The sequence below is a fragment of the Chamaea fasciata genome, unplaced genomic scaffold, assembly GCF_029207755.1.
Source record: "Chamaea fasciata isolate MVZ Bird 193981 ecotype frontalis unplaced genomic scaffold, bChaFas1.0.hap1 SCAF_2, whole genome shotgun sequence".
In the NCBI taxonomy this organism is placed as follows: domain Eukaryota; kingdom Metazoa; phylum Chordata; class Aves; order Passeriformes; family Sylviidae; genus Chamaea; species Chamaea fasciata.
The window spans coordinates 90,573,353-90,600,469 of NW_027094087.1; the positions used below are offsets into that span (position 1 = coordinate 90,573,353).

Below are 27,117 nucleotides of genomic sequence, written 5' to 3' on the forward strand. Positions count from 1 at the left end.
TGAAACACTATCAATAAAAACCCCTTTCCTTCTACAGCCTTCAGTATAAGGAATGAAAATTTATTACAATAAAGCTAGTCTAATTTCAAATTTCATTACAGATTTTGACAACAGGCAGAGTACATCTCCAATCCTAGGGACTAAAACGGAATCCTTGCATTTTTAATTCACCTGCCTATTCACTGCTCATTTCTACACTCTCTAGTAGTTCTCCACTGAAAACCTTTAGCCGCTTTGCCAGTTCCTGGGAGGTCCAACAGTTCAACACCATCATTCAGCAATCCTGCTTCTCAAACACTGCCCTGTGACAGCCCCTTCTCAGCCATGTGTTCCATGAAAACATTGCAGCATCACCACCAGTTCACCATACCCAGGCACTCTGCATTCATCTTCTCTGACACTACTAGACTGCTCTTGAGAATGCCCAAAAAGCTTGACGCTCACCTGAATCATGTCTTTTGCCCAATATCAGCTTCTTTCAACTCCCCTTTTCTATCATCATTGCTTAGCCCTTCTCATTGGCAAGCTGAGACACCTGTCTGCACACTGGTTTGTATGAACTTCTTGGGGTCTACTCTACTACAGTACAGTAGTGGATTTGGCAGTGTAAGGTTAATCACTGGACTCTATGATCTTTTCCAGCCTAAATGATTCTATAATCTCACATCTTATCATAATAGTCCTGAGAAAATCAGACTTGGTTGAAACAAAACAGCAGACAAAGCTACCTACACTGACAGCAGGTGTTAACAAATGCCCAAAATTCAACAAGAATATGGCAGATGGCAATCCTCACTTATGGTCTCAAACTGATTTTGGCTCAGATGCTCTCTAGGTGGGATATGCTTTCTACATATTTAGATATATGCTTCCATTAAAAATGGTAATCTTTAACAAATTAAAAATGAACACAGCAAATGATTGGCATTCCATTTATTAACACATCAAATTAAACTGCAGTGCAACCTTTACATCCCGTTAGACATTTCTGATCTAGCTTACTAGCTATCAAAGTCTGATGCCTTTTGTTGCATCCTCTTGAAATGTCAAAGTTTCATAACCTGCAGCTATTCTGTCACTTCATCTGACTTTGCATATGAAATAAATGTAGTTGGCATCAGATCACTGCATTTAGCCTGCTTGAAGGGTGAAAAATTTAAGTCACAGCTCAGGAACAAAGTAATATAATGTGGCAGCCCCTTATTAATAGCATGAAAGGAAATAGAGCATGGAATAGCTTTCTTATTACACCAAAAATGACATATTAGATTACAGTATGCTCATTTTTTTGTCAGATTATATAGTCATTGCTCCTAGAAGGACACAGAATTAGAGTCTTTGTCCATTTTTTTAAGCATGATTTTTTTTTCTGAGAGTTTGAAGGCTACTTGGTTTTATCGTTTTCAAAACTATCATGACTAGCAAACTACCTGGAATAAATATGCTGTTAAACAGAACTAAATTTTTTAGCCACAATTTTTCATTTTTGTTCTATTTCAACTCTCTAGTGATTAGAAGAAATACCAGAGTATCTAAAGGTATAGAAAGCAATCAAACAGAACCCTTAGCCTCAAAATTAGAGGAGTTTCACTGCTATTCTGACACTGTTCAACCCTGCCAGTTTCTGCTTTGCTCAAAGCAATGTCTTTCCTCTTCAATGGAAAAAAACACTTTTGTAAGCATAGTTGGTGATACACACACTTCAGCATGCCCCAACACGTAAAACCTACATTTGAGCCAGTGAAATCATGAACAGTCACACGAAAAAAAAGGTGAAATCTGAATAGCACTACCTAAAAGGTGAGTAAAGCCAGAGACTGCTCAACAACCCTTGCACAACATGTGCACAGAAGCAGCAGAGGACTGCTCCCCCATCCAGTGCAGACTCCTTTACTGTAGGCACTTCAATTAAAACAATGAATTGCACGACTCTCAGGTGCTCACCTAGTAGGGAGGTCCCTTAAGGAAATCTGTAAGCCCAAAGATGTGCTGCTCTCCCCAAATACAAACAGCTAAAAAGTAGTAGCTTGAATTTGCTTTCATTTGTTAGTTAAAATCAACTACTTGATTTTGGAGAAGGGAAATCTTAGTTATTTTTCATACAAGCTTTCTCTGCTTTTTTCAGTTTTTTCCCCACATGATGTTCCAACTGAGCTGCGCATCACCTTATCACCAACCTCAAGAGGTATTGCATGCAGATAATCCCAGAACCACTGAAGAAGACAAAGCATATGTGAGACTAGAATGGTGTAGTAACTTTGATATATTGATGCACGTGCAATGAGCAATTAGAATATCATACCACTTACCTTTGCAAATCTTGGAAATCAAAGCTAGACATCCTATGCTTAAGTTGCGTTACTTGCCTAAGCCTCTAAAAGAAAGTGACAGTAGTAAAAATGCGAAATTAAGATACCTGCAGCTGATCTGAAATCTCAGCCCAAACACACTAAATAATTTGACAACATTAGGCAAAGATATCTTTTCTTAGCTTGTCTTCTAAATATAGACTTCTCAATGCCAACATCTGGATAGTGGTTGAATGGAAATCAGGTAAGGATCAAGTGGTAGAAGGCAAATAACCACACAGTGCTTTCATTGCCACCAGAGCTCCACCCACCCTGCAGCACACCCAACCACTTCTGCCAGTCCTCTCCACGGACAGACCACCTGCTGCTGCCCTGCACAACAGATGGTGCTGAAAGATTAAAACCTCCATTTTAGGCTATCAGTTTTATCAGAAAGTCTAGTCTGACTGAGAGAATTCACTGGACAAATTCTAGTTTTCACTGTTACCACTAGGTTTGAGGGACCCCTGGCTAAGTTCTTTATCCCATCTAGGACTCTCTGTTCACATTGCATATGAAAAAAACTCCTCCAGCTCAACCAGATCTGGAAACAGAGACAGCAGTACACTAGCATTTACTTCCTTGGTAAATCTTCAAGTATGCCCAGTACTGACCTATCTAATCTCCCAAGGTCAAAATTACAAGAATCCTTGAATGCATTAAATGATTTACATATTGGACTGGGGTGGGGCATCACACATGTTTGTTTCTACAAAGCTTTAATTCATCTGATACCAACTGTATACATAATGGCTGATCCTCCTACGAACCCTGCATGAACAGCTAAATAGCTGCCTTCCTACAATTTAGACTACGAACTTCGACACAGTAAGAATACCAAAACAAATATTAATAATCTTGTTTTATAACAAAATAACACTTGCTACCCAAATATTTAACAGTTTTATTCTTTTAGTCACTCTATTCTTCAAGGTCTCTTGGGAAAGTAAAGCTACTTAGTTGCATGCCATTTTCAGCTTTAAGATGCCCGGGTGACCTGATGTAATAACTCACTCTTTGCTTTTGCCATTTACTCTCAAGATTTAAACCAGTATAAACTTGTTCTTGAGAAGTATAACCTGCATGCTAGACCCCACTGAGTGTCCTTCCTTTATTTTTGGTGTCTTAGATTTGTCTTAGACAAAAAAAAAAAAAACAAAAAAAAACCAAAAAAAACCAAAAAAAAACCAAAAAAAAACTAAAACAACAACAACAAAAAAAAAAAAAAAACAACAACAAAAAAAAAAAAAAAAAAAAAAACCAACCAACCCAAAACCCCCCAAAATTTAAGAACAACTCAGATTCAGACCCAAAAATTTCCATGAACAAATGTTTACTTGCCACTGGGAGACACTAGTCAAGCTCCACTTTCTCAGTAACAGGCCTGATGACTGGAGAAATGAGAGCAACACTTTTTCCCTTGAAGCAGACTCACCCAGTGTGTAATACCAGTTAAAAGGAAGGGTGCTTCACAGACAGTATCGCTGCTGGAGAACAGAAAGGCAAGGCACTTCCTAAAGACTTTAGAAAGCTGCATCAGTAATGGAGAAAGTGAAGTTACTTTCCACAATGCATAACAGCAGCATACAGGATGCACCACAATATAAAAGCTTCAAACACACACACACAAGAAGCAGACATTACATCAGAGGCACATCCTGAAACCTTGACAGTAAAAAGGGATTTTTTTTCTTTTTAAATGCACAGAAGTAGGGTAACATCTATATGTACTATCACAATACATTGTGAGGGATTTATCCTCTAAGATTAAAACATGGGGTTTTTTTCCTAAGTGGAACAAAGGGCAGTAACTGCCAAGAAAGTTACCAAAGCTCTATTCTAAGCTCAAATAATTTAGTTAACTATACTTTAGCAACTTTGTACCTCCTACCAAATGACATGGTACCTCACAGTGCTACCAAATTCGGAAAATACAAAAGAGTGGAAACTTTGTATCGATCTTAGAAAATTTTCTTTATGCAGGCAACGCTTTCTTCCTTCCTCATTTATATCCATCTCTACTGCAGCGATATCAGTCCAAGAGTCACATTACTCCAGGTCGTCAATGTTATAAATATGGCACTGTAGGAAGGAGTCATTACTATCCACGCAGTTGCTTCTACTGATTGGGCTTTTATCATATATCGCTGTAGTAGTAGTCTAATGTTAGCACTGTGGTAAATGGCAATATTGCTAATCAAGAGAACAAAACACTTTACATCAGGGAGGCATCCCTCAAACTAACTGCGCTGCAACAGGAGCCTTCAGGGACTTCTGCAGAGACAACCAGAAAAACAATCCTTACTTCCCCGAGTTTCTCACACTTCCTGATGACCCAATACCCTCCAGACTCCTCGGTTTCAGAAAGAGTTTTCTTCATGCAGGGAACAGCATCTCTCAGTAAGGGTCCTAACAAAGAACCTATGGAACTGGGTCTAAGCACTCTCTCAGGTGTAATTTATAAATGTACATTTAAGCTGATTAACACTGCCAGGTATTTAATTCTTCCAACACTTTAAACAGTTGAAGTATGAAATTGAAGTCCAAGTCCATGACATTATATGCTCTGACAAACAACTCTTTCGCACTATTTTTAAGGTTTGGCTCCCTCCCATACCCAAGTGTAAGTCTTCACTTACCTACTAATTTTCCATGACAACTGTTTTTATTATATCAGAACTGGTAAATACATGACCCACATTAGAACACAGAAAGCACGTAGACATCTCAAGGACAATACAAGCCTGCATGCACCTGCAATTAGTCAAGCAAAAATATTCAAGAGTACTAAGACATACAAGAAAAGCATTTGCTAAATGGACAATACTGTTTATAGCTGGAAAGCATGGTTTACTGACAACCATTTTGGAACAATCTACTTTATTACCCTTTCTCTAGGATGCTATTTTAATCAGAAAGTTATCTAAGCTAGTAACTTTAACTCCTTGAAATAAGAAGAGGGGAAACTGAGCAAGAGTAGTACTTTACTCCAGTGTTCCTTTCTTACCATCACCTTACACAAATACAGAAAACCCAAAAAAACTCACACTAACAAAAATCACAAACAAACAATCAAACAAAAAACCAACAAACACCCAACAAAAAACCCCCAAAGGTTCCACTGAAAGAAGAGCATATTCTGAAGTTTTTCTGCATATAAGTAGAGCAAAACTAGTGGGATTTATGTTTGGCTCAATATCATGAGTGGTTCAAGACTTTATTTTCTACAAGAGAACCCATTTTGGCACTTTGAAGAATCACAAGCAATTTAAGTCAGATAATTTCTGCTGTTAGTTTACCAGGTGATAAGTAGGCTTTCAGGCAGTCCTGAACAGAAAGGCTCCTACATAAGAGCCAGGCTTTTCCTCCAAACTGGAGAAAATAACAAACCTTCCTAGAAAAGGATCAAAGTAATGGAGCATGCTAACAGCCAGGAAGAGGTCTCAAAATTCAGACAAGAAAGGACAGCACAGAACTGCAAACATTTGCCTATAAAAGACTGTTGAGTATGAAACCCAGGAGGGAAACAGGTTCCTCAGAAGCTCAGACACAGAAGCAGAAAAACCCAAATGTGGACTCAACCAGACATGAGTCAGAAATTGGCTGTTTCTTTTGTTAAAGCCGTTTGATTTTTCTGCATTAGACATGGGAAGCAACTTTAAAAAAATGCATGCAAAACAACACCAAACACATTTTATCATTTGGGAAACAGAGAAATTATTTCAGAAGCAAAACTGGTGCATTCAAATACGGGAACTGGAAAGGGGTACTTCGAAGAGGACTACGGAGACTTTCAATAGCAACAGCTCCCACATTTCATTTTCTCCTCTGAGCGCCTATATCCTTGGTATCTACAACATGCAGTTTGTTTCCACAAGAAGTTTTATATGTGTATGTTTGCATACACACATCCATGAACTCACAGTATACAATTACATCTTTATTGCCCCAAAAGGAAACAGCGTAAAGTAAATTGTCAACTCTAGTTCATAGAATGTTTCAGAACACAGGAAGTCCAGTAGCTCTTTCCAGGTCCACTAATACTAATGTGCACACATCTACTATTGTGTCTTTCATTAAAGCATGCACAGCAACTGCAGAAAGTTAACTCGCAGGCTCCATTTCAAACCCCTCAAAGACATCAAGACACTTTAAAGCAAACCACAGTAGATTTAAGCCAAACCTAGTGATTTTAAAAACCCCCACCGTTAAAGCCTTTGTAATGTTGCAATAACGTATTTGATAATATTCATGTCTATTTATAAAGATTACCTTATACTCTAAAATTTAAAAAAATTCTCAATAGCAAGAATTTACTCTATTTTGCCCAAACTAAAAAAATAACACCCTCATATTCATAAAACAGAGTATTTATCAGCATTTTCAGAGGTGGCATTATTTGAATACAAATATAATGTTGGTGCCTTAAACTACTATTTTGAAAGCTCACCCTCTATAGAAGTGGAAGACAGCCAGCCAGATATATGCACACACTAAGGGCTTCAGAATGGGTTTATTTTAACAGAAAACAGAGGAAGAGAGAACTGCAAACCCACTGAGATTCAATAAAAAAGCAGGAACTGGATTTTTTTTTTAAAGGAGCTTAACTTCCATGGCTTCTACTTTGAATCTGTTTCCTCATTTGCAAAGAAGTGAGTTTGGATAATTTATATTAAAAATTGAATTACATACTCATGTATTTTTAAATACAACAATGTGTTTTTATTTCAGATACACTCAATCTTATAAAAGACAACTCAGTTTCTTGTTCAGAGCACAATAAGCAAAAGAGAAAATTAATACCAGCAAGTAAAAGAAAATTCCAACATCAAAAGTAAACTGCAAAGCTGAGGTACGTTAAAAAGCATGTCTAAGCTTCTCACTTTAAAGAAGTATTATACTCCTCTCACGTACAGGCCTTAATTGTTTGCCAGGCAATCTTGCTCTTTTTTTTTTTCTTTTTTTAATGCTCTAAATACTACAGGAGCCTCTCACCAGACCAGCATTACATTTAAAGGTCTATAGTGAACTGGGTAAAGGCCATCTCAGTACATGTCTCCCACCATTAGCACAGACTCCATTTTGAAATAAATATTTATTATCCCTGAAAAGAGCTGTGGTCCCCAGGGAAAACAAACAAAAAACCCAACATCCAAACACCTGTGAAAATGGTAATACTGAAAGCAAGCCCACTCTTTCCAGAGAGGAAACTCCGCAAAAACTTGGCCCTTACTGTGAAAACGCAGTAACCCCCTACTTCAGAATCTTCAGAAATTTTCACGTTTCTCCTCTATTTTCACACTCTTCACTCCACACATTAGAAATCAAACAGTAATGGTGAGGGAGGGCAGAAGGGACACATACAGGGTGTCTCAACTGACTAAACACCCAAGGACTTGCACTTGAAGCTTTATGTCTCGGGACAGATGGATACCCGCACTGGTTTCTTTTATTTTTTCTTCGGTAACAACTTTAGTCTCCTTTACCTTCAACACCTCACTACATCTGTTCACTTCTTCCCTAGTCCCTTTAGCATTTGAACAAAGAGGAAAGAATACTTCTTGTATGTTCTGTTAGATGCTCAAAGCATCAACCACACCTGCTTCACTTTCCTTTCTAAAAGTTATAGATATACCAACAATCATTTCTCTACTAATACTAATAAAGCACAAGGGAAATTCATGCTCCCATGAGAGTTGATAGACATGTCTGCCATACTTGAAAAATAATTTTTTAGCACAAGTGACAGTTTCATTATTAAGACTTTCAAGCAAACAGTTCATGCTTCTCAGACAAAGGATTACAAAGCAAGGTCTCCAAAAGTTGAGTCAGCTGAAGTAGAGAGATACAGAAGAATTTCCATCATCCAACCTGTACGACAGGTACTATCTTGGATGAGGATATATCCCTCACAGCCATAAAAGTAGGATTACTTAGGGTTTTGTCATGCCTGAAACCCACCCACACCATTTATGTCTTAACTAAACTGAGACCTTTACTCCTGCCATATACATATAATAAAGCAAACAAACCATATCTCCTTATGTGCAGCATTTCATAAATAATTTAAAATTGCAGATTCACTTCCTTTAGATCAGAACTTAGCCCGTTGAGAACAAGAAATCTTTACTATTCTTATTAAATATTTACTATATGGCTGTTCTGGCATCCTCACAAAAACCACTGCAAACAAATATTATGCATTAGAAAAATACAGAAGCTACATTTAAAACATTGCTGGCAAGTGCACAATAGCTGGGAAATGCAAACAAAGCTGACAGCCTAACTTTCACTGCTGATTCTTTCCAGGACAAAAAGCAGCCTCGTGAGACAGCTTAACCCTTTCCTTTAAGGTCAATGTGCACCCAAGAGTTTCCCATAAAATGGACATTTGTCACTACCTGAAAGAAAAAATAAGAAAACATTTTTAGTGAAGCAAAAAGACAGCCAATGCTTTCCCAAGCTTCCCATTGGTGTATGTTACAAACCTAGAAAGGTCACAAGTGTTTACCAACTCCATGCATGCAATGAAAGTGTATCTATCCTCCTCTGCCAGCAACATTTCTATCTTCAGAATAGCAAACCTAACAAAACTAACTACGTGTGTTACATCTACAAAAAAAAAAAAAAAAAGCCATAAGACGAAGAATGCAGGAGCCTTTATTTAATATACTTTCCTCAACACCCCTGTCACCCAAGGAAAGCCTCAGTGTATACTAAATCTGTTTTTTCACCAAGCTTTTTCCACAGTTGTCCTGGCTGTAGTCATATAGCCACATGTCAAGGCAACAGGCACACAGAACAATGATTAGACAGCAATCCCACTGCAACTTCCAGATTTATTGCAGTCAAGAGATACATCTTGCAATAACCACAATTCTTGGGGTTTGGCAGGCCTCAGCACACACTGCAATGCAACCATTTTTCCCTGTGAATCTCTAGTAAGAAGCCAAAGGAACATGCTTCCCTCAGGCTCTTGCTGTCTCTATAAAACTGCTACAAGACAGCTTTATGTATCACTGCTCCTGCAAACAATGCACCTGTAAGAAAAAGCTTCCAGATTTTAAGTTTTATTTGAAGTGATCCAAAAGCAACCAGTGCCCTCACAAAAGCTCCCCAGCCTAAGAATCAGATCATTACTTAGATAATGCAAAATCTAAACCAGACCTGGACATGCTGGTTGGGAACATCTTGAGGTGGTTCTCCCAGGTACAAAACTTGCTTCGCAGAGAGTAGGTCAGTCAAAGTTCCAAAGCCTCAAAGACAGCAAGGCACCTATTTCAAAATAGACCTTTATTTTCCAACTCCTTCTAGCAACTAGCAGCCAGGCTGCAACACTGACCAGCCTACAATCCATTTCTCTGAGGGCACAGGGTGAACACACTAACATTTCCCCTACGTACAGAATGCAGTAGCCCTGAGCTACCATAAGCTAAACCCTACTGTGCTCAGCACCAGCTTTCAATCCTCTTTTGCTGCCAGGCTGAATTGCCACTTTCAAATGCATCAATCAGATACACACTAAATTAGGAACTGCACTTCTTCCTAGTAGAGCCTGCCAAGACAGCTGCAGCACTGTTTTCTGTACTAATGACTTCAAAGGTACTAAAATAAAGTTCTGGCACTGATGTCCACTAAGAGAAGGTACTCCTGTCATTACTGGAGATAGCTATCATTGTGTTCTTCTTTTTAGTGTAAGAATGTTGTGCAAAAATATATTTAGAAACCTAGCGTGGCATAATCCTTTCAGTCATACACTTCAGCTCAGTTCGAGGGAGATAACAAAAGCAGGCTTTGTTGGCTGTAGTTTTCCAAATACTCAAAGCAGCGGGATCTTCAAAGAAAGCAAGGGTCAATTTATCCTTCCTGTTTAAGGCTCCACCACACAGCAACAGCTGATCTGGTCAGCTGGGGATCAGATGTCCCAGAGCAGTGGGAGGAGGGAGGCGATGTTTCTGTTAGGCCATGAGAACTCATTTGGAGCTCACTGTGTTGTTTCCTGTAACTTCCCAACAGAGATGAATACAAGCAGATAGATAAGGAGGGCAAAGAACTGCAGAGACACCCTCCTAGCACAATCTGGGCTCAGGGAGGATAAAAACTGTGGAGCAATGAACCAGGAAATCTGAGCAGAAAAAGACCTTGAAGAAAGCCTTTATGGAAGAAACAGGAAGCACAGTAAGATTACCTGAGGCAGCACTAAAGGGAAATTGAGGCACTGGAATAGGATGCATCTGGCCTTAAAGACTAACTCATTATTCTGACATATAGCATGGAAAAACAGAGCATCCTGAACTATCTGCAGAGAAAGCAAAAGGTGGACAAAAAGAGCTTTAGCAAGCCAAGCGAGGCTGTTAGATGCCCTCCAGAGCAAGGGTTGTATACTTTCTGGTATCTATTCTGACCTTAGGCTCAGAATTAAGCCTTTTCGGGAATGTCTTCAGTATTTTAAAGGCTAATGGAAATATCCATGAACAGTGCAAAATAAAACCAGATGTTTTAACGCATTGTTAATAAAAATAAACATTTTTAGCAAAGTCTGTTTTATGTAAATGGATTGTACTGGGCTCGGCCTTTCCAAAGGAGTATCATTAATTCTTCAAAAGTCTACTCCAAAGAGAAGAAGAACAATCTTCCTCCTGGAATAGTCTACCAAACTTTCAGATCATCTTAGAACATGCCTCTTAGGAGAGCATCCAAATTTTAAATACTTAGCACAAGCAGGTAGATTCACTTGGCCTTTTTTTTATTAAGAGTAAACTCAAATCAGAAGCAGGAAAGTTGGCTTAATTTGCCAACTTAGTGGTCACGTTCTAAATAAAAGTTTGATCAAGCTTCAACTGACCACATAAGTGGAGAACAGAGAAGTATTTATAGCGTGCTCTCCCTCAGCCACCAGCTGAGAAACCACAGGAGGACACATTATAACACGTGACTTCAAGCACATGATATCAAGTACTCAAGTTTCTCTTTCAGCCAAGGACTCCCACTCTTCTATGGGATATTCTTTCACCATTCTTCTCTCTTCGATATTTTAAAACAGACATAGAAACTCATTGCATTAACCCAAATTATTTGAAGAGAACATGTCAACTACACTGAGATCAAGGCGGTTTTACTTTCATATTTTCCTTTCCTTCCTTCCTGACGCTTTGAAGAGTCAGATACCCTTCACCACTTCTTCCTCAACTTAAGGCCTGAGATCCTTTCCAAAACTTGTCATCTCTTGACCCAGTAAGAAGTCTTTCAAGAACAGCTTATTTACATGCCCATTGCCATGACCCAGTATTTTTTCTATATTAATGGCATGGCATAAGTAACTCTATAACACTGTCTAGAGTTGATGTTATTTTCTATCTTCATTTTACCATTCCCACACTCTCCAAACTAAACAGCACCTAGTTTCAGCACCTAGATGGAGTTCCAGAGTAACTCCTCAGAGCACATGCACCCATCAGTGATCCACGGTGACAACGATCTTGTCCTGAAAGCTGAGACAGGCCAGCTAAAGTCTCAAGGGCACAAACATTTTCACACTAGTTGTTACTAATTAAAGTCTAGTAGCTTTTCTTTTCCAGCCTCTCAGGTCACACTTACACAACAGCAGGTTTCAAAGTAAGTTATATGCATGTAGCTCTCAAAGAGTTTCCCATCCACCGCTCCCTCTCCGCCTAGCTACTCGCTACCATCCTTTTCCAGGCTAGGACTTCCTTAGATATTATGAACATCTGGATTAAGGCACATGAATCAGACAGCTTAACAAATTACTCACTACTTTGAGAAAAATCCATTTTTGAAGGAAAAAGGTTTTGTAATATGAGTGAAAAAGAGTAGGGAATGGTGATGATAATAACAATGTATAGGCTGACTGCAATCATTTGTCTTTAACTAGAAGAAGAGGAACTAGGAGAAATAACTTACCCTGGTCAGGTGCACAGCCATGAAGGCCTCAGTTCCACCTACAGTAGTTTTTATTGAGCAGATAAACACAGGGAAGTTGTTGTGAACCTCTGTTGTAGTGATCTTAAAACACAAATGAATAAACGCACCACACAGTCTAATTACTGCTGTGGAGCCTCTGGGTTATCACTTAAGGGTGTTATGCAGCTTTATCCACAGAGTCTGTTTTCAACTTTAGAATGTCTTATTACTACCAAAGGCTCAGAGATTAAAACCAAGATGGCTGCAAAAGAGGTAAGAGTATTTTCTCCTTTAAATTAAGCAGAAGTCACTAGTTCTTATTTTAGAATTAGAGCAATGCAGGTTAGAAGGGATTTCTCCAGATCATCTCATCACTTTTTATTGGAATAGGTAAAAACCATGAAGCTTTTTCAGACTTGCCTGATATTAACAAGTATTTTTTGCTCCTTGTTTTAGAAATGCTGATTTAAGTAATTATTCAGAATTAATTAATTCCAAATATCATTAGTAAAATAGATTGTGTATACCTTGTCTTCATGAAAAGAAAACCTTGATTTTTAAGCATTTGACACTAGTCTTCACATTAAACCAAAGATACCAGTCTCCCACAGCTGCCTGTGCTATAGACTTTCACAATCTTGCAGTATTCCTGCACTGGCATCCTTCTTTCAATAAAACACGGTGTCATAAACACAGGAGGAAACATTAGGCATTTAAGTGCTGTTCCATTTCCCCCACACATCACTATGTTTTGACTGCACTTAGAACCTCAGGAAGGTCAAGTCATATGACACAAGTGCTGCAAGCGCATGCATATCAGAGAGTTAGTCTGGGGAGAAAAAGGTGGAGTTATTTTCCGGTTGGTTTATTTTTAAGAAACATTCCCTCCAGTATGTAGCCCCCCACATACTTCTCATTCTATAAATCCCCAAGCTTCTTGACATTTACACAAACTGTTAACTCCCACCCCTCTCCCAATTACTTCTTTTCTGATGCCAGCTGCTACTCACAAAACAGGGAAGTGTTCTATGGATGTCAGCATCTTGCCAAATCAGCCCCTGACTCATCAGTCAGCACTCTGGGATGTCACTTCATTCCAGCTAGAAGCACTACCTAGAACTCTGGCACTTGGCAGCACTCCTTCCCTCTCAGCAAAACTTGCTACTGCTTCACCCATTTCAGTTTCAAATCCAGAGGAACAGAGCTGTCTCTCCAGGAATGCACCCACACACACATCGTCACTGCCCAGTGGTTTGTCACTCAGCAAACTGAAACAGATGTCTCTATGAACGAGCCAACAGCACATCCCTAGAGGAAAAGAAAAGCACAAACCTGTCTGTGCAGCCAGAGTCCCTTGTGACAGCTCTTGCAAGACTCCAGGAGCTATCCACCACTGTCGCAGCTCGCTTAATACTTGTGCTTTGGTCTTTTCCACATACTGCAGGAAACTGAAGGGAAGTCCAGATCACACCTTTAATCAGTTTAAGGAAGAAGTGACAAGATGCAGTGGCCTGCAGCCAGCAGCCCCACAAACATGCTTTTTCACTCCTGTGCTGACCTAACTGCCCAGTGCCAGGTGGAAAGCTCCCTGGGCTGGAGTCCACAGGGCTGGAAAGCCTACATTCCTCCTTTTCCATTCCACATCTCCAAGACATAACTATGAATTTGACAGTGCAGTAGCACTTTTTCCCTTTATCATATCCTGTCAAAGATCAGCCACAAACCACATAACCAAGCAGCTGCTATTCTGCAGCAAGAAATAGTCACTATAAGCAGAATTAAGTGGTCTGACTGCAGGCAGAGGGAGAAAGCAAGAAAAGCCAACAGCACTGCCTTACTAACCATAAAAGTCTGCAAGTATTTGCAGTTCTCTCAATGACTCAACTATTACCACAACTCAAGCAAACTTTGTTTGGTTTTTGTCACCATTTTTAACATTTAAGAAAGCAAATGCCTGTGGAAAGACATTATTATTTTCATCTTAAAATACCTTAGTTTGCAAGAAAATAGCAAAGTAACACTGGTATTTTAATTCTACATGCCCAGCAGAAGTCTAGCCTCAAGCCATTTTTAAAAAGACTTATTTTATATATATGCTGCCATAAAAGATCTTTAAACAAGTTACAGCAAATATCAATAACAGAATAAAAATGCTCAAGGTAACCTCTTCACTTCTTAGGAAGTAAGTCAGAGGCTTAAGAACCTCCTTTAAGAAAAAAAGGTAAGCTTTTTAAATTTGAGACCTCCTGGGCTCAAAGAGGCAGGAGATGCAAAACCACAATCCAGACTGCCCTGTATAAACACGTCTTTATACCTGCCTGCATTCACTGTGCACTGCTTCACAAAAGCATGTGAAGCTTTCCTATTGCTTCTGTGTCATTACAGCCAACGAGTATGGAAACATAACCTCCTTATGTCAGAGAAAAGCTTACAGCATCAAGAAGTCAACATATTCATATTCATGGATCAGCTTAAAGCAATCATGCTGTTCTGGGCTAAGGAGAGAGCTTTTTTCTATTTTTCTCTTCATTTCTTCCCTCTTAGTGCCAATCCACAGGCACCTCCTACCAAATTAGGCCATCTGGTCACTTGACAGCTGTAAATAGCAAGCAGTCAGTTAACATTGTTCAGGAGATTAACATGCAGGTGAAGTTACAGTAACCCTGTGGGTTAGTTTTGTGCCTTTTTTTTTAAATCTCAGAAGGTGAAGGAATTGTGTAGTTGTGCTCAATAATTGTCATTAAACAAACTTCTTAGCCTAGCTTTAGCCCACCTGCCCCCATCCTCCCCACTATGATATTAACCACCAACCATATATTCAACTATGCATCTGTTGTACCAACAATATCCGGAGATATAGGGGATTTGTTTAGAACCCTGAAAGCTGCTTGTTTAAGGCAGTCAGGAATTGAAAGCCTGATAAATTTCTGGTTAAAAAGCATAAAAATACTAAATATTCTTTAAAAAGAAACAGTGTAAGACAGTTTTAAATCTATATACTGAATTTTAAATACTAAATTAACTTGATAATGTTTTTAATACTTAAGGTTACCTGAGAAATCTTTGATTTTTTTTTTTTTAGCCTAGGTGAGCAAAAAGTGTGATTTATCAGAGTTAAGCTTTCCAAAGTTCATACTGATGGTGAGGAGGTCAGAATACGAAAGATTAAGGTAACTCTAAGCATCACGGTTACCGTTAGTGTAATTCCACAAAAAAAAACCAAACCAAAAAATGCAAAAAAAAAACCCCAAATAAAAATGAACTACACAATTTAACAGGAAGTAGTTTATAGCTGTTCTGTAACACACACAAAACACACCAATAAATAACAGCAGCATGTAAGTGTATTCCATGTTTACAGAAAAAATGCTGAGTATTAAACTAAAGGACTAACATTAATCTATCAAAATCTGCTTAGAATGTAAGGAGTCTTTTCAACCAAAGCAAAAGATCTAGCCTGAACTTACTTCCATTATACTTCTGCAAATACCAGCACAAAAGTTTACTTTTTTCGCCACAGCTCAGTCAATAAACTGTTTTAAGCCTACATTTACAGCAACCTCTTTCATACCTATTGTATTTCACATAATAAAAGAGTGTATTTCTACAGAGGCACATTTCATAGTAAGACTAAATGGCAGTCTGGTTTTTAAGAACTTTCATGCAGGTAAATTCTAAATAATGTCTTCCTCCTCTGAAAAAGTAATCACTAAGTAGATGTCAAATTCCCCAACAATGTTTCCTACACGTTCCCAAAATTCATCCAGTGAAAGGCATGCCCTCCATGACAACAGCCACAAGCCAAAGACACCAGATATATTTTAACAGAACCCAATTCTCCTTGAAGTGAGCTTTGGGATCCTAGAGCCAAACACCCCACTCATTCATGAACCACGGACAATGCCAGCCTGGGAAGTCACAGTTTATTCAACTCACAGTCACCTCAAGAATAAGACCAAGTAAACAGACCAGCTTTTTCTCAACAACCCTTCTTCAGATATACTACCATCCCAAAAATAGGGTTAGAGTCAACTCTCTATAGTGTTTTGCAGGAAATAAATCTAAAGAAACAATGAGTTTCAGTAACCTACCTGCAACTGCTAGTAATGAAATTAAGACTGCAAGTGCAATTTCTCAGAGGCAAGTATCACTCAACCATCTTCTTTGCAGCTTCACAGGATACTATCCATGCTTCATGGAAGGCAACCAAGTTCTACCATTTACAGTATAAAATTGTAAGCCCAAACTTCTCAAAAATACACAGCCATTTTTCCTTCACAGCAGTCCTTATACTGTCTCATGCACATCATATATGTTCCAATAACAGTAGCATTTTCCAGTTTTATTTTCTAACAACCTCTTGACAAATAGAGAAGTATCAATGTTAGCCATCAAATGCCACTGCTGATTCAGACTGATCACAAGAGAAGCTATTTACAATAGCATAAAATAGTTATACAAGCACAACTAATGGATAGCGTTTGTACTTCATTACAATAATTGGTGCAAACCACTCATTAATAGGACTTTGAAAAAAAGCTAAGAACTATGTGAAATGCAAAGCATGAACTGCAAGTTACTAATGCAATTCAGATAACAAAAAATCTATTTCAGTTCATTTGCATGTCTACTCCACATTGTAAGTTCAAAGCATTAGAGACAAAAACACTGGGCAAACAGTTCAGTATTCCTTCCCTCTCCCCAATCCATCCATCCAATCATCTCCAGACAAGTACTTCATACACAAGGGGTTTCTTCTGCATACAACTATTTTGACTATTAACATAAATTTTGCAAAACTTTAATGGCACATCAGCAGATGTTCTTTTCAGAGGATTTCACAACATCCCATCTTAATGGTGAAGCAGAGGAAGAGCCTAATTGTCCTTAATCCTCTATTCAAAATAGGTTAGATGAAATCCTCTTTTGACTGAAGCAAAGAGATTAGTGAGTGTCACTGGGAAAAAGAAACACTATTCCCCCCTCACCCTGGCCCATATCTAGATGAGTTTAATGATTAATGAAGGAAACAGATTCTCCTATTTCAAAAAGGGAAATTAGTCTACAGGGAAGAACAAAATAAATGGAAAAATGTCTCTATCAAATCTCCAAGTTCTTAAGCTTCCATGGTAGTAGTAAAATAAGAAGTATACCAAAACACACTTTCCCAGTACGCCTCAGTAATCAGAAAAGAGTTCATATGAAGACCCTTTTTTTAAATACCAACACACATCTGTATCCCTGGTAAGTCTTGGCATAATTTTTGACATTGCTAAATGAATAGCACACAGTTTATGGAAGCACATGTGCACCCATCTGCACATGAATTCATATGAATGCAGATGGAGGAATAAAGAGGGAAATAGGTGGTATCAGGAGAAGCAATACAGAACATTTAAGTAACAAGAAAAAAACCAACCCCAACACACAGTCATTATAGGCTTGTGTTCACACCCACTCTTACTGTGACACAGTAATTTTCGTCCCTGGAAACATTAAAATACCCTTATAGCTTCTTGCTATGGAAAAGGTGGACAATACTCTCATCCCTGTCCCAAGAATAGAAATTAACATTCAGATCTGCAAAGATATCTAGGTGATTTACCAGCCTGTGGTCTTCTGTGATCTTCCAAACAAATCCAGAGCCACTGGCCCACCTCCTCAGTCTCCTAGAACAACCCAAGCTAGGCTGCCAGTTTCTTCCTATAAAGAGTGCATTTTTTAATATTGTATCACAAGTACTTAAAACTTTCAAAATTAAAATCCAAGTTTAATTGAAAAAAAACCCCAAACAAAACACTTTTAATGATGACTCAAAGAGTCCGTGCCACAGGCTTCACAGAGTCATTACTGAGAGCGAAGAAAAACACCTTGTGTACGTATGATATAGAATAAGAAACCCTGGTTTGCCTTGTCTACCTGCAGCTGTTGCCATGGTAATTATAGCAGAGAAGATAATAGCATTCCAGTGTCATTTTGCTTCACAGCTCAAGATGAACTCCAGCTGAAATATCCCTCAACAATTATACAGATAAATATAATATATATTTTGTGTAGTGCTAAGTCACTAGAATAAGCAGAATTAATTCTGGAAAAAATATCATCTGTCCAAAAGACTTCTAGGAGGAGAGGCAGACTATTCTGTTCAACCAACAAGAACCAAAAAAAAAAGCCCAACAAAAAACCCAGTAAAGTTGAATCCAGTTGCATAACAGGTTCTAAAGCATCTGCTCAGTCTTCTCTGCAACACAGTTTTCTCTTGTTTCTGCTCCCTGACACACCTGCACATGGCATGCAGCAGGCATCCCACAGTAAATCCCATCGGAGCACCTCAGAAACCACAATGGGTTTCCAGTCACACTTAAACCTAGTTAGATGTTTTGTTATGCCCATCTCAACACCATCAACAGCAGCCCACCACAGTATTTGCGGAATGCTTTTTGTCAGCCCAGTCACTGTTTTCCAAGTGTTGGGGATTTAAAAAGCAGACGCATTAGAAAATCCCATTCCATCTTGTCACTTTTCTTGTTTCAAACACTACTGTATGACAGAAAAAAAAAAAATCAATGAGAAATGGTGATCAGAAATGTTAAGCTATAAATGTGCTATGTGGTACTTTCTATTCCCAGAAATAATTTTTCAAAGGCTTGCAGAACTGATACTCAGTGGTGCTTGAGAAAATGCACAAAAGCGGAACAATACTGAAGGTTTTTTTTAATCAAACAACATGTTATCAAGAGACAAAAGCAACTATACAGTTCTCATCTCAGGGTTTTTGATGCTAAAAAAAGATCAAAACTTCTTGATCTATTTTAAGTCACTGAAACAGTTCTAACAATTTAGATGCTCCAAAAGCAATGTTTTCTACCATCATAGAACATCTGAGTGCAGATGAGTAATATTTTGTAGTCAATAGCAACCAGCATGTAATATGTACACTGACTTCCTGTAAGTTAACTGTTTTACATATGCAATGTCCTATTTTCATTTGTTTATTCTCAAAAGAAAAAGGAAATCATGTTTTCCTTGTGTAAATTAGTTAATTGATGGGGTGGGGGTAGGGGAAATAGAGCTCATGCAATTCTCCGTGTTTATTGCCCTCCAGCAATAAATAACTGATGGGGGAAGGGAGAGTATCTAGGGGCTTTGGGGGCACCAGATAATACTGAAATACCTTTAGAGTACATTACAAACCAGAATGAACACAAGACTCATTACCAGTATGAAGAGATAAATTTGCAGGAGTGACGAATTCTGTCAGCCACATTCAACAGAATTAATTTCTAAGTAAAGCTTTGAAACTTAGCCTTTTTAAAATAACTTGCTGTAAAGTCAGCAGGAAACACTCCACACAGATACCTGCCCCCCAAAAAAGAAGAGAAAAAGGCAATTAGGCAAACAACAAAGCAGTGGTGCTTGGGGAAACAGGAATTCAAAAGTTACTCATGCAGTTTGATGCCCTCTGTTGAACCCTCCACAGCAGGAAGAACTGGTACCTGCAGCAAAGCAGAGCTAAGAGATGGGAAGCGTCTCAAGTTTCAGAAAAACATTGTGACACACAGACTTGCACAAGAGATAAAAATGGATTACATACCAGGAATAGATGTAAATCCTTAAAAGCTGCAAGTTACTAATGGTTGACCCATGAATACATATACAGATCCTACCAAGAGCATCTTTTGTACACACAACACAGCTAGCAGACAAAGTCAGTCCTATAACTGTGTTTACATACAGTTTAAAACAGCTTCAGATTTTGTCAAATTATACCTCTGAACTTAAAAACAAAACATAACGCTTTCAATTTACTTGACTAAGAAGAAAACTGTTTAACAGGAACCTTGACTGAGAAACACAGACAGTACCAGTTTAACACTCATCTGCAAGAGTGCAAAGGAGGCTGAATAAATTCAGAAGCAAAAGCCAGAAGCAAACACCTTCAAATGAACTAACTAAATTTCGATTCAAAACAACAGGTCATCTGAAACACTTGACAAACGGATTGTACTTTACGACATAAATGACTATAAAGCACCAAGGCTTACAAGTTCACCAACTTTCAGGTCAAAGCAGTTATCAACCTCTACTGCATCAAAGCTAGATAAATAAATAAATGAACTCAAGTTCAATATTGATTTAGGTCTACTAAGACTACAGACACAAGTAAAATACTTAGGAAATGTAATCAGATAACAGCTTTAGAACTTTAACGCAAATCAAAAGCAACAAAACCATCTAAATCAATGATGAAAAGTCACAGGCTGTCATGAAACTTAGTTAAGAACTTGTTAAAAATCCCTACCATAACTTCCTGATTAGGCTAGTCAAATGTCTTCTCAAACTACGATTAAAGTTGACCCACTTCTACAAAAGTGAAAAATAGAGCATCCATTTGTAAACTCAATTTATTCCAGCCTCCCAAAAAAGAGATTTTTCAGAAATACCTGCACAACTAATAGGCCAGCAGCTCCCCAAAGGCCTAAGCTGTAGTAAACCACTCTTCCTTTTGGAAACACATCTTACCTGCTACCACCTGCATTTAGAAACACTTACACAGGTAATAAACACTTAAGATCCAGACTTGTAATCTTAAAGTAACTGAAGAACCTGAAAGAGGAGAAGCAGTAAAGTAGCAAGATCTCTAAATATACTACATAATACAGGCAAAACTCTTCAGTAATACAGACCTCTGACCGGTAGCATTTACTGTACAACCTAAAGCCATCAACCTGGGCAGGAGCTTTTAGTGACCACGGCCAGCTGTCTTACAAATATAGAGAAGACCATCACTACAGGCTACAAGATGTTCAGCAATCATTTACTGTCCAAACAGGCGTGTGCTGAAAAGCAACATCTTCCCAGATTGCCCAGATTTATTCAAATCAACAACATTCAGGACCATCAAATCCATTCATTCAACCATAAACAGCTACAAAAGACATACAGCTATGTTTTATTAAGGAAAGTGTTTATTTTCTCAAAGACGTCACCAAAACCTGTTTAAATATTATTAACCAACTTTTGACTGTGATGAGGACAGACTTCAGAAGTTCTATCACCAGCCAAAAAAAGTGATCAAAGAAAATTAAAGCAGCTGCATTAACACAGGCAGAGCAGATGACCTAGTGATATCTACAGTGTCCTAAATAATTTAACTACAAAACAGAAGCTAATCTTGTATGGAGGCAGTTTTAATTGCCATCGTATCTTGTTTTTTCCCCTAAATAGTGCACTGCTTAATATTAAGCTAACAAGTTTCTCTTGTTACTAAGCAGGTTCTGCATGACACTTACAGGATACCCCATGCTAATTCTGTATTTTCTGGCTGTGCAGCTGCCCTCCCTGGAGCAGCATATATCCTCTGGGGAATCCAAGGAGAAGACAGGGAAGCGTTTTGTCTGATGCAAAAGCAACACCTATGAAAAAGGTTACATTTTTATAGAATATGTGACAAAAAGTAGTCCCACCAAGTAATACTCATACTACTCACACACAGCCATTATTTCTATTATTTGGAAAATAATAAAAATTTTGGTGTCAAAATTTATCTTATTTATCTTAATGTAGAAGACTGATTCAGTTTCTATGATTCCATGTAGAAGCAAAGCTGTGTATTAGGGTGTTTCTATTATGTTACTTAAAAGATGCCTCTAATATAGCTCATACACATCCTAAAGCAGTGAAATATATAGATTAACCTCAGTAGACACAAATCAGAAAATTACAATGCTGTTTATCAGCTTGAAAGATCACAGGATTTGGAAAACTGAACTTCATGTCAGCTGTACTGCAGTGAAACAAGCACTTCTTCTGTAAAAAAGTTACTTTTTGCCATCAGTCCTGTAAACTGAGTATGGCTGCAGTAATGGTTACAGGAAGTAAGAGGTGAAGTCAAAAGAACCCAAAATTTGCCGAATGATCTAGAGAGGCAATACAAAAGAACATCAATTTAAAAATTTAGTAAGACAAAGACAATTCCCACTAACCTAAGAGAAGATATCATCTCTTGGTGAAGAGATATGAAGTACAGTATGACTAGCAAGCTGAACATACATTTTATTCAACCTACATCACTAAACTCTTCAATGCCACAAAGATATAAAAAGGATGCTCAATACAGGTAAAACAGTAAATATTTGAAAATGCTAACCAGGAAGCTGACAGCATCCAGTCAATGCCATTCTTCCACAGGACCTTGGAAATACATGCACTGATTTTGCACTACTTCAGGACAGAAACTGTACAGTAAAGAGGAATGGGAGGGACCTTCCCAATCACAGCAAACCCCCTAGTATTTAACTTATGCCTTTATGTCCTACAACAAACAGGACTGAGAAAGAAAAGTAATGACACAGAACTGTTAGAAACCAGCCTATTGGAAGTCTCCATTAGTACATCACATCACAACCATTTGTTTTCCTGAGATCATACCGTAAGAGCTCCCAGCTAACCCAGCATCTCCAGATGCACCAGCCAAGGTTCTCAGCATAATCCAGAGACCAGCTCCTCTAGGAAACACCTGCAGCTGAACAAGTCCAGGAGATTTTGTTCCTTGCTGAACAAAAAATTCATAGTTCTAAGACCCTGATCATAAAAAGCTTTTATATCGACTTTAACTAAACCCAAGTTTGAGCTCACTTTGGAATAAACACAAGACAACTATCCACTCCAGATCTCCCACAGAAGAGCTGCTGCCTTGTCTCCCTTGCTAAAAGCAGTTTGGAAAGTGACAAGCACCTGTGCATTTGTGTGCCTGGCTGGTGCATACAGAGTTTTGGTGAACAACTCGGGAGTGATACCCCTGACTTGTACATCTGCTACTCATGCAGAGCAGTCAGTTTCAGGTCCAGTGGTCAAACAAGTACTTTTCATTTACATTGCTGCAGATGTACAAAAGTAGTTGAACCATGGAGATACAAAAAAAGACGAGAAAAGCCACACAACACAGACATAAGGTTGCCAGACCTCAACAGTCTCACTGAAATGAACACAAATTTACTTACATCCCCTTTTCCTTAAAATCACTTTTCTGTGGAAGAAAGGTTTCAAAGTTAAGACACTGAGCAAAAGCAAAATAACAAGAAGCAACAGGTGAAAATATACAAGGCAGCACGGACCATCCTAGGCAATTACCTAGGCACAACCTATCGGCATACAAACAGTATAGAAGGCTGTGTGACCTAGGCAATAGGCAGCCTTCTTCACATGGGGCATAAAAATGTTTAGTTTATCTTTTAGACTGCTGCGTTAGTCTCATCAGCAATGCAGGAGGGCGGTGACAGTCCACAACACAAGAGCACAAGCCCCTTACTTTCAACATACTGTTTCTCATGTATCTTTACTGCAGCTGCTCTCAAGCCCACTTCCTTCACATTTGATGCTTAAGGCTGCCTTGGAAGAGGTTAGCAACGACGTTATGCAGAAGAGATTTAACAGTGTGCTTGCTGTGTGCAAAATGAACACACCATTTGTACAGGCTCCAGATGTGAGCACACATAAAGAAAGAAATCTTCAACTAAATCCAACAGTTAGATCAGGACTGACAGAACTCTACACCCAAAGTGATCCTACCTCTTTCCAAACAGACCTCAGCACAACTCACCTGGTCTCTATATCAATAGAGACTATTGTTTCTCATTTTTATTGTTGCTACACATTATTAGGAGTATTCTCTTCCTTTTCTTAGGACCACTTTCTAAAGACCCATACAGACATAGCTGCTTTCAATACTCACCTCTCCACTCTCTCCTCATCCCACATATATCTTATTGTAAACCGGAAGAAAACAAGAGCATAAATTTTCATCTCTCCTACTTTTCTTTGTTTATACTTCAAATAGACAGACTTCAGCCTGTGTTAGGTGGACACAGCTCTTGGCACACACAAACCCAAGCGTATTTACTGTAAGTGAGAAAACTTGAGTGCTCTGACCAAGGCAAAAGTACTTTCTGCATAGAAAGATAAGCTATTTGTATTTGAAAATTCCTATTATCTCTATCTTTTTAAAATTACTTCTATACCCAAAAGCATTAATTTGCCATTTCCTGGTATTTGCGGTGCCCATGCCTTGCACTGAACAACCCCATACTTACAGGCATTCTGCTAATCTGTTTAAGCCATTATCCTGAGCATTTATTAGGGGTTCCATGCAACTGGAGCCACACTCACTGACGCACCTCAGCCTACACTTGGCCCCCATTCTAATGTGCTGCCGAGTTGCTCTCTCGGGCGATGCGGGTGGGGTTTTCCACGCTGACCAACAAGCCACATGAGCCCTCTTGCCCTGGAGCACTCTCAAGTCTGGCGTGTTTGAATCTTACTACGCACACCTACAAAAACTTGGGACCGTTCCGACCATTCGTCAGTAGACTTAAATTGGACAATTCGACAAAAAAGTCCCTTGACTGAAACGGTATAGCGAAGAGAAAGGGAAAAAAACCCAAATCAAAAGCAAACATAATAAAAGAAAAAAAGCTGGAGAGCTAGAGGTTTTATATGCCCTGCTAACTACGTATCGCAGTGCACTGCAAATTACAGTGCTCTGAACTCAGGTCAAGCCGCTGAGGTTCAGCGAAGGTCAGTCCCGTGAGGCGGGCGGGCTGCGGGGAGCGCACGACACCCGGTGCCGCCGCTGCTGCATCCCCGCTCGCACCGGGCATCACGTGCGGCGGCCCCGAGGCTCCCCGGCCGCCGAGCCGGTCACGGGACCGCCCAACTCCCGACCGAGCCCTTCCTGCGAGCCCGGGGCCACGGCGGCGGCTGCCCCCCGCTCCCGGGGGCGATCGGCACCGGCGGTACTCACGTATCGGCTCACGAGGGTCCGCAGGAGGCTGCAATCCATGGCGGGCGGGCGGCTCAGGACCGCGCCGCCGGGTGCTCGCCGGTGCCGCCGGGCTCCCTGGCTCGCCTCCTCACTTGCCACATGCAGAGAGCCGCGCTCGCCCCGCCGGACCCGCTGTGACGCCGGCCCGGCGCTCGCCTCCGTCCCCCGGCTATGCCATGTGCTCGCCGCCGCCGCTGCGGCGCGGCGCCCCGCGGCCCCACATGCCCCCCGTCGCTGCCGCTGCCGCCGCTGCCGCTGCCGCCGCCGCCACTACAGTCCCGCCGAGGGCGGTCGGAGGGGACTGCGCTGCCGGGAAAGCTCACCCGCCCCCCGCCCGCTGCGCTCTGCCCGCCGCGCGCGCCGCCCAGGGCTTTATCCGGCGGGCGGGGCCGGGGCCGCCCCCGCGCCGCTCCCCCCGCCCTTCCCCGGGCTCGGCGCGCGCGCGCGCGGGCCCGCCCGGTACCGGCCCGGCCCCCGCCCGGCGCGCGCCGCTCTGATCTCGCCGGGCGGCCCCGGCGGCGCGCACGTCACGCGGGGCGGGCACGCGCGCGCTTCAGGCCGTGCCCGCTCCCCGTCCCGTCCCGTCCCGCGCGCGGCTCCCGGAGCGGCCGGTGCCGGCTCCCGGCGGGGGGAGGCGGGAAACCTGCCCGTGCCTAGGAATGGGCCGGAACACTGGGGTGAGCCAGTGTGCATTATACTGGGAGCACTGGAGAGAGTGATACTGGGAGGGAAGGGAAGACACAGGGAGTAGCCAGAGACTAATGTTGGGTGCGTTGGGAGGGAACTGGGAGCACTGGTGGAGAGCCAGGGAGTGGCGCTGGGAGTAGTAGGAGGGGAACTGGGAGCACTGAGGGTAGCCACGAAGCGATACTGGAAGACCTGGGATGGCATGAGAGCACCGAGCGGAAGCCAGAAGTGATGCTGGGAGTAAAGCGGGAACACTAAGGGGAGTCAGTAAACGATGCTGGGAGTACTCATAACTGTAAATGGGTTCGGTTGGGTTAGAAGGGACCTTAAAGATGATCTCGTTCCAGCCCCCCCGCCATGGGCACGGGGACCATGGGGGGACGGGGGTGGAGCCAGGGAATGTTGCTGGGAGCACTAGAGCGAGCTAGGAAGTGACACTGGGAGTACTGGGAGCAATGTGGGGACACAATGAGTGATACTGGGCGGACATGGAGAGCGCTGGGAGCGCTGTGGAGCGACAGGGAGTGGTCGTGGGTAATCCCTGCGCCCCGCCTTTACCTGCGCCGCTCCGCGCCCCGGGCAGGAGGGAGCGGCCGCCGCGCCCTTCCGGGGCGGAGGTGCCGGCGGCGGGACGGCGCCGACCCCCGCCCGCCCCGGCGCCTCCCGGGACGCTGCCCCGCCGTGCGGGTCCGGCGGAGCCCGGCGTGCCTCCTCCCGCCCGCGCTGCGGGACGGGCTGCAGGAAGTGCTCCCGGTGCCGCGCGGGGTCCGAGCCCCGCTCCGCCCGGCCCCGCGTCCGGCCCGGCGGGCGGGGAGCCCGGAGCCGACAGGTGGGACCGACCCCGCTTGTAGAGCGCGGCAGAGACAGATCAAGAAGCCTCTGAACGGTGGCTACCCCAAACATCACAGCCCTGCTAAGCCCGCAAACAGTAGAAATTACTTGGTGGAGGGTAAAGGGATAAGCAGCACTCGGCAAAAAATGCGCAGGAAAGAGAAGTAGAAGCGTATCATCGTTCCCCCGCCCCCCCCCCCTTTTTTTTTCCCCCACCCTAAATGCCTGAGACAACACCTCTTAGGTATTTAGGCCTCTCTTTTCTGCAACTGTTTTTTTCTTCATGCCATTCATACCGAGGAACTCGCTCAAGTTTGCAGGAATCTTCTATGTAGTCTCAGATTACTCTGTACAACTTAATATAACATGAAGGCTCCGAATCAAATACTTTCTCAAAAATTAATTGAAACTTACTAATTTTATAAAATTCAATCTTTTACTAAAAACGTCGATTTTAACAAAATCAGAATTTTATGCTTCTGAAAATCCATTCCCTTCTTTGGCAGC

At 41.1% G+C, this 27,117-nt stretch overlaps 2 protein-coding genes across 3 annotated transcripts in view; one reads left to right on the forward strand and one right to left on the reverse strand.

The window, feature by feature from the left end:
* The window catches only part of ATP11A (ATPase phospholipid transporting 11A), a 117,873-nt gene extending 92,360 nt beyond the window's left edge, over positions 1-25,513 (reverse strand). For both annotated transcript variants that reach the window (XM_066176748.1, XM_066176749.1), the window contains exon 1: positions 25,072-25,513. In XM_066176748.1, the coding sequence (XP_066032845.1) occupies positions 25,072-25,110 (39 nt within the window). In that variant the 5' untranslated portion in view covers positions 25,111-25,513. The remainder of the gene's footprint in view (positions 1-25,071) is intronic.
* LOC136285776 (bcl-2-binding component 3, isoforms 3/4-like) lies at positions 25,109-25,843 on the forward strand. The gene has a single exon (XM_066177304.1). It carries the CDS (start codon positions 25,109-25,111, stop codon positions 25,841-25,843), a length of 735 nt encoding a protein of 244 aa, XP_066033401.1.
* The last annotated feature ends 1,274 nt before the right edge of the window (positions 25,844-27,117 follow it).

Bases quoted from the DNA above. Each gene is read 5' to 3' on its own strand.
- LOC136285776 (XM_066177304.1), top strand. From the start codon at position 25,109: ATGGCGGGCGGGCGGCTCAGGACCGCGCCGCCGGGTGCTCGCCGGTGC.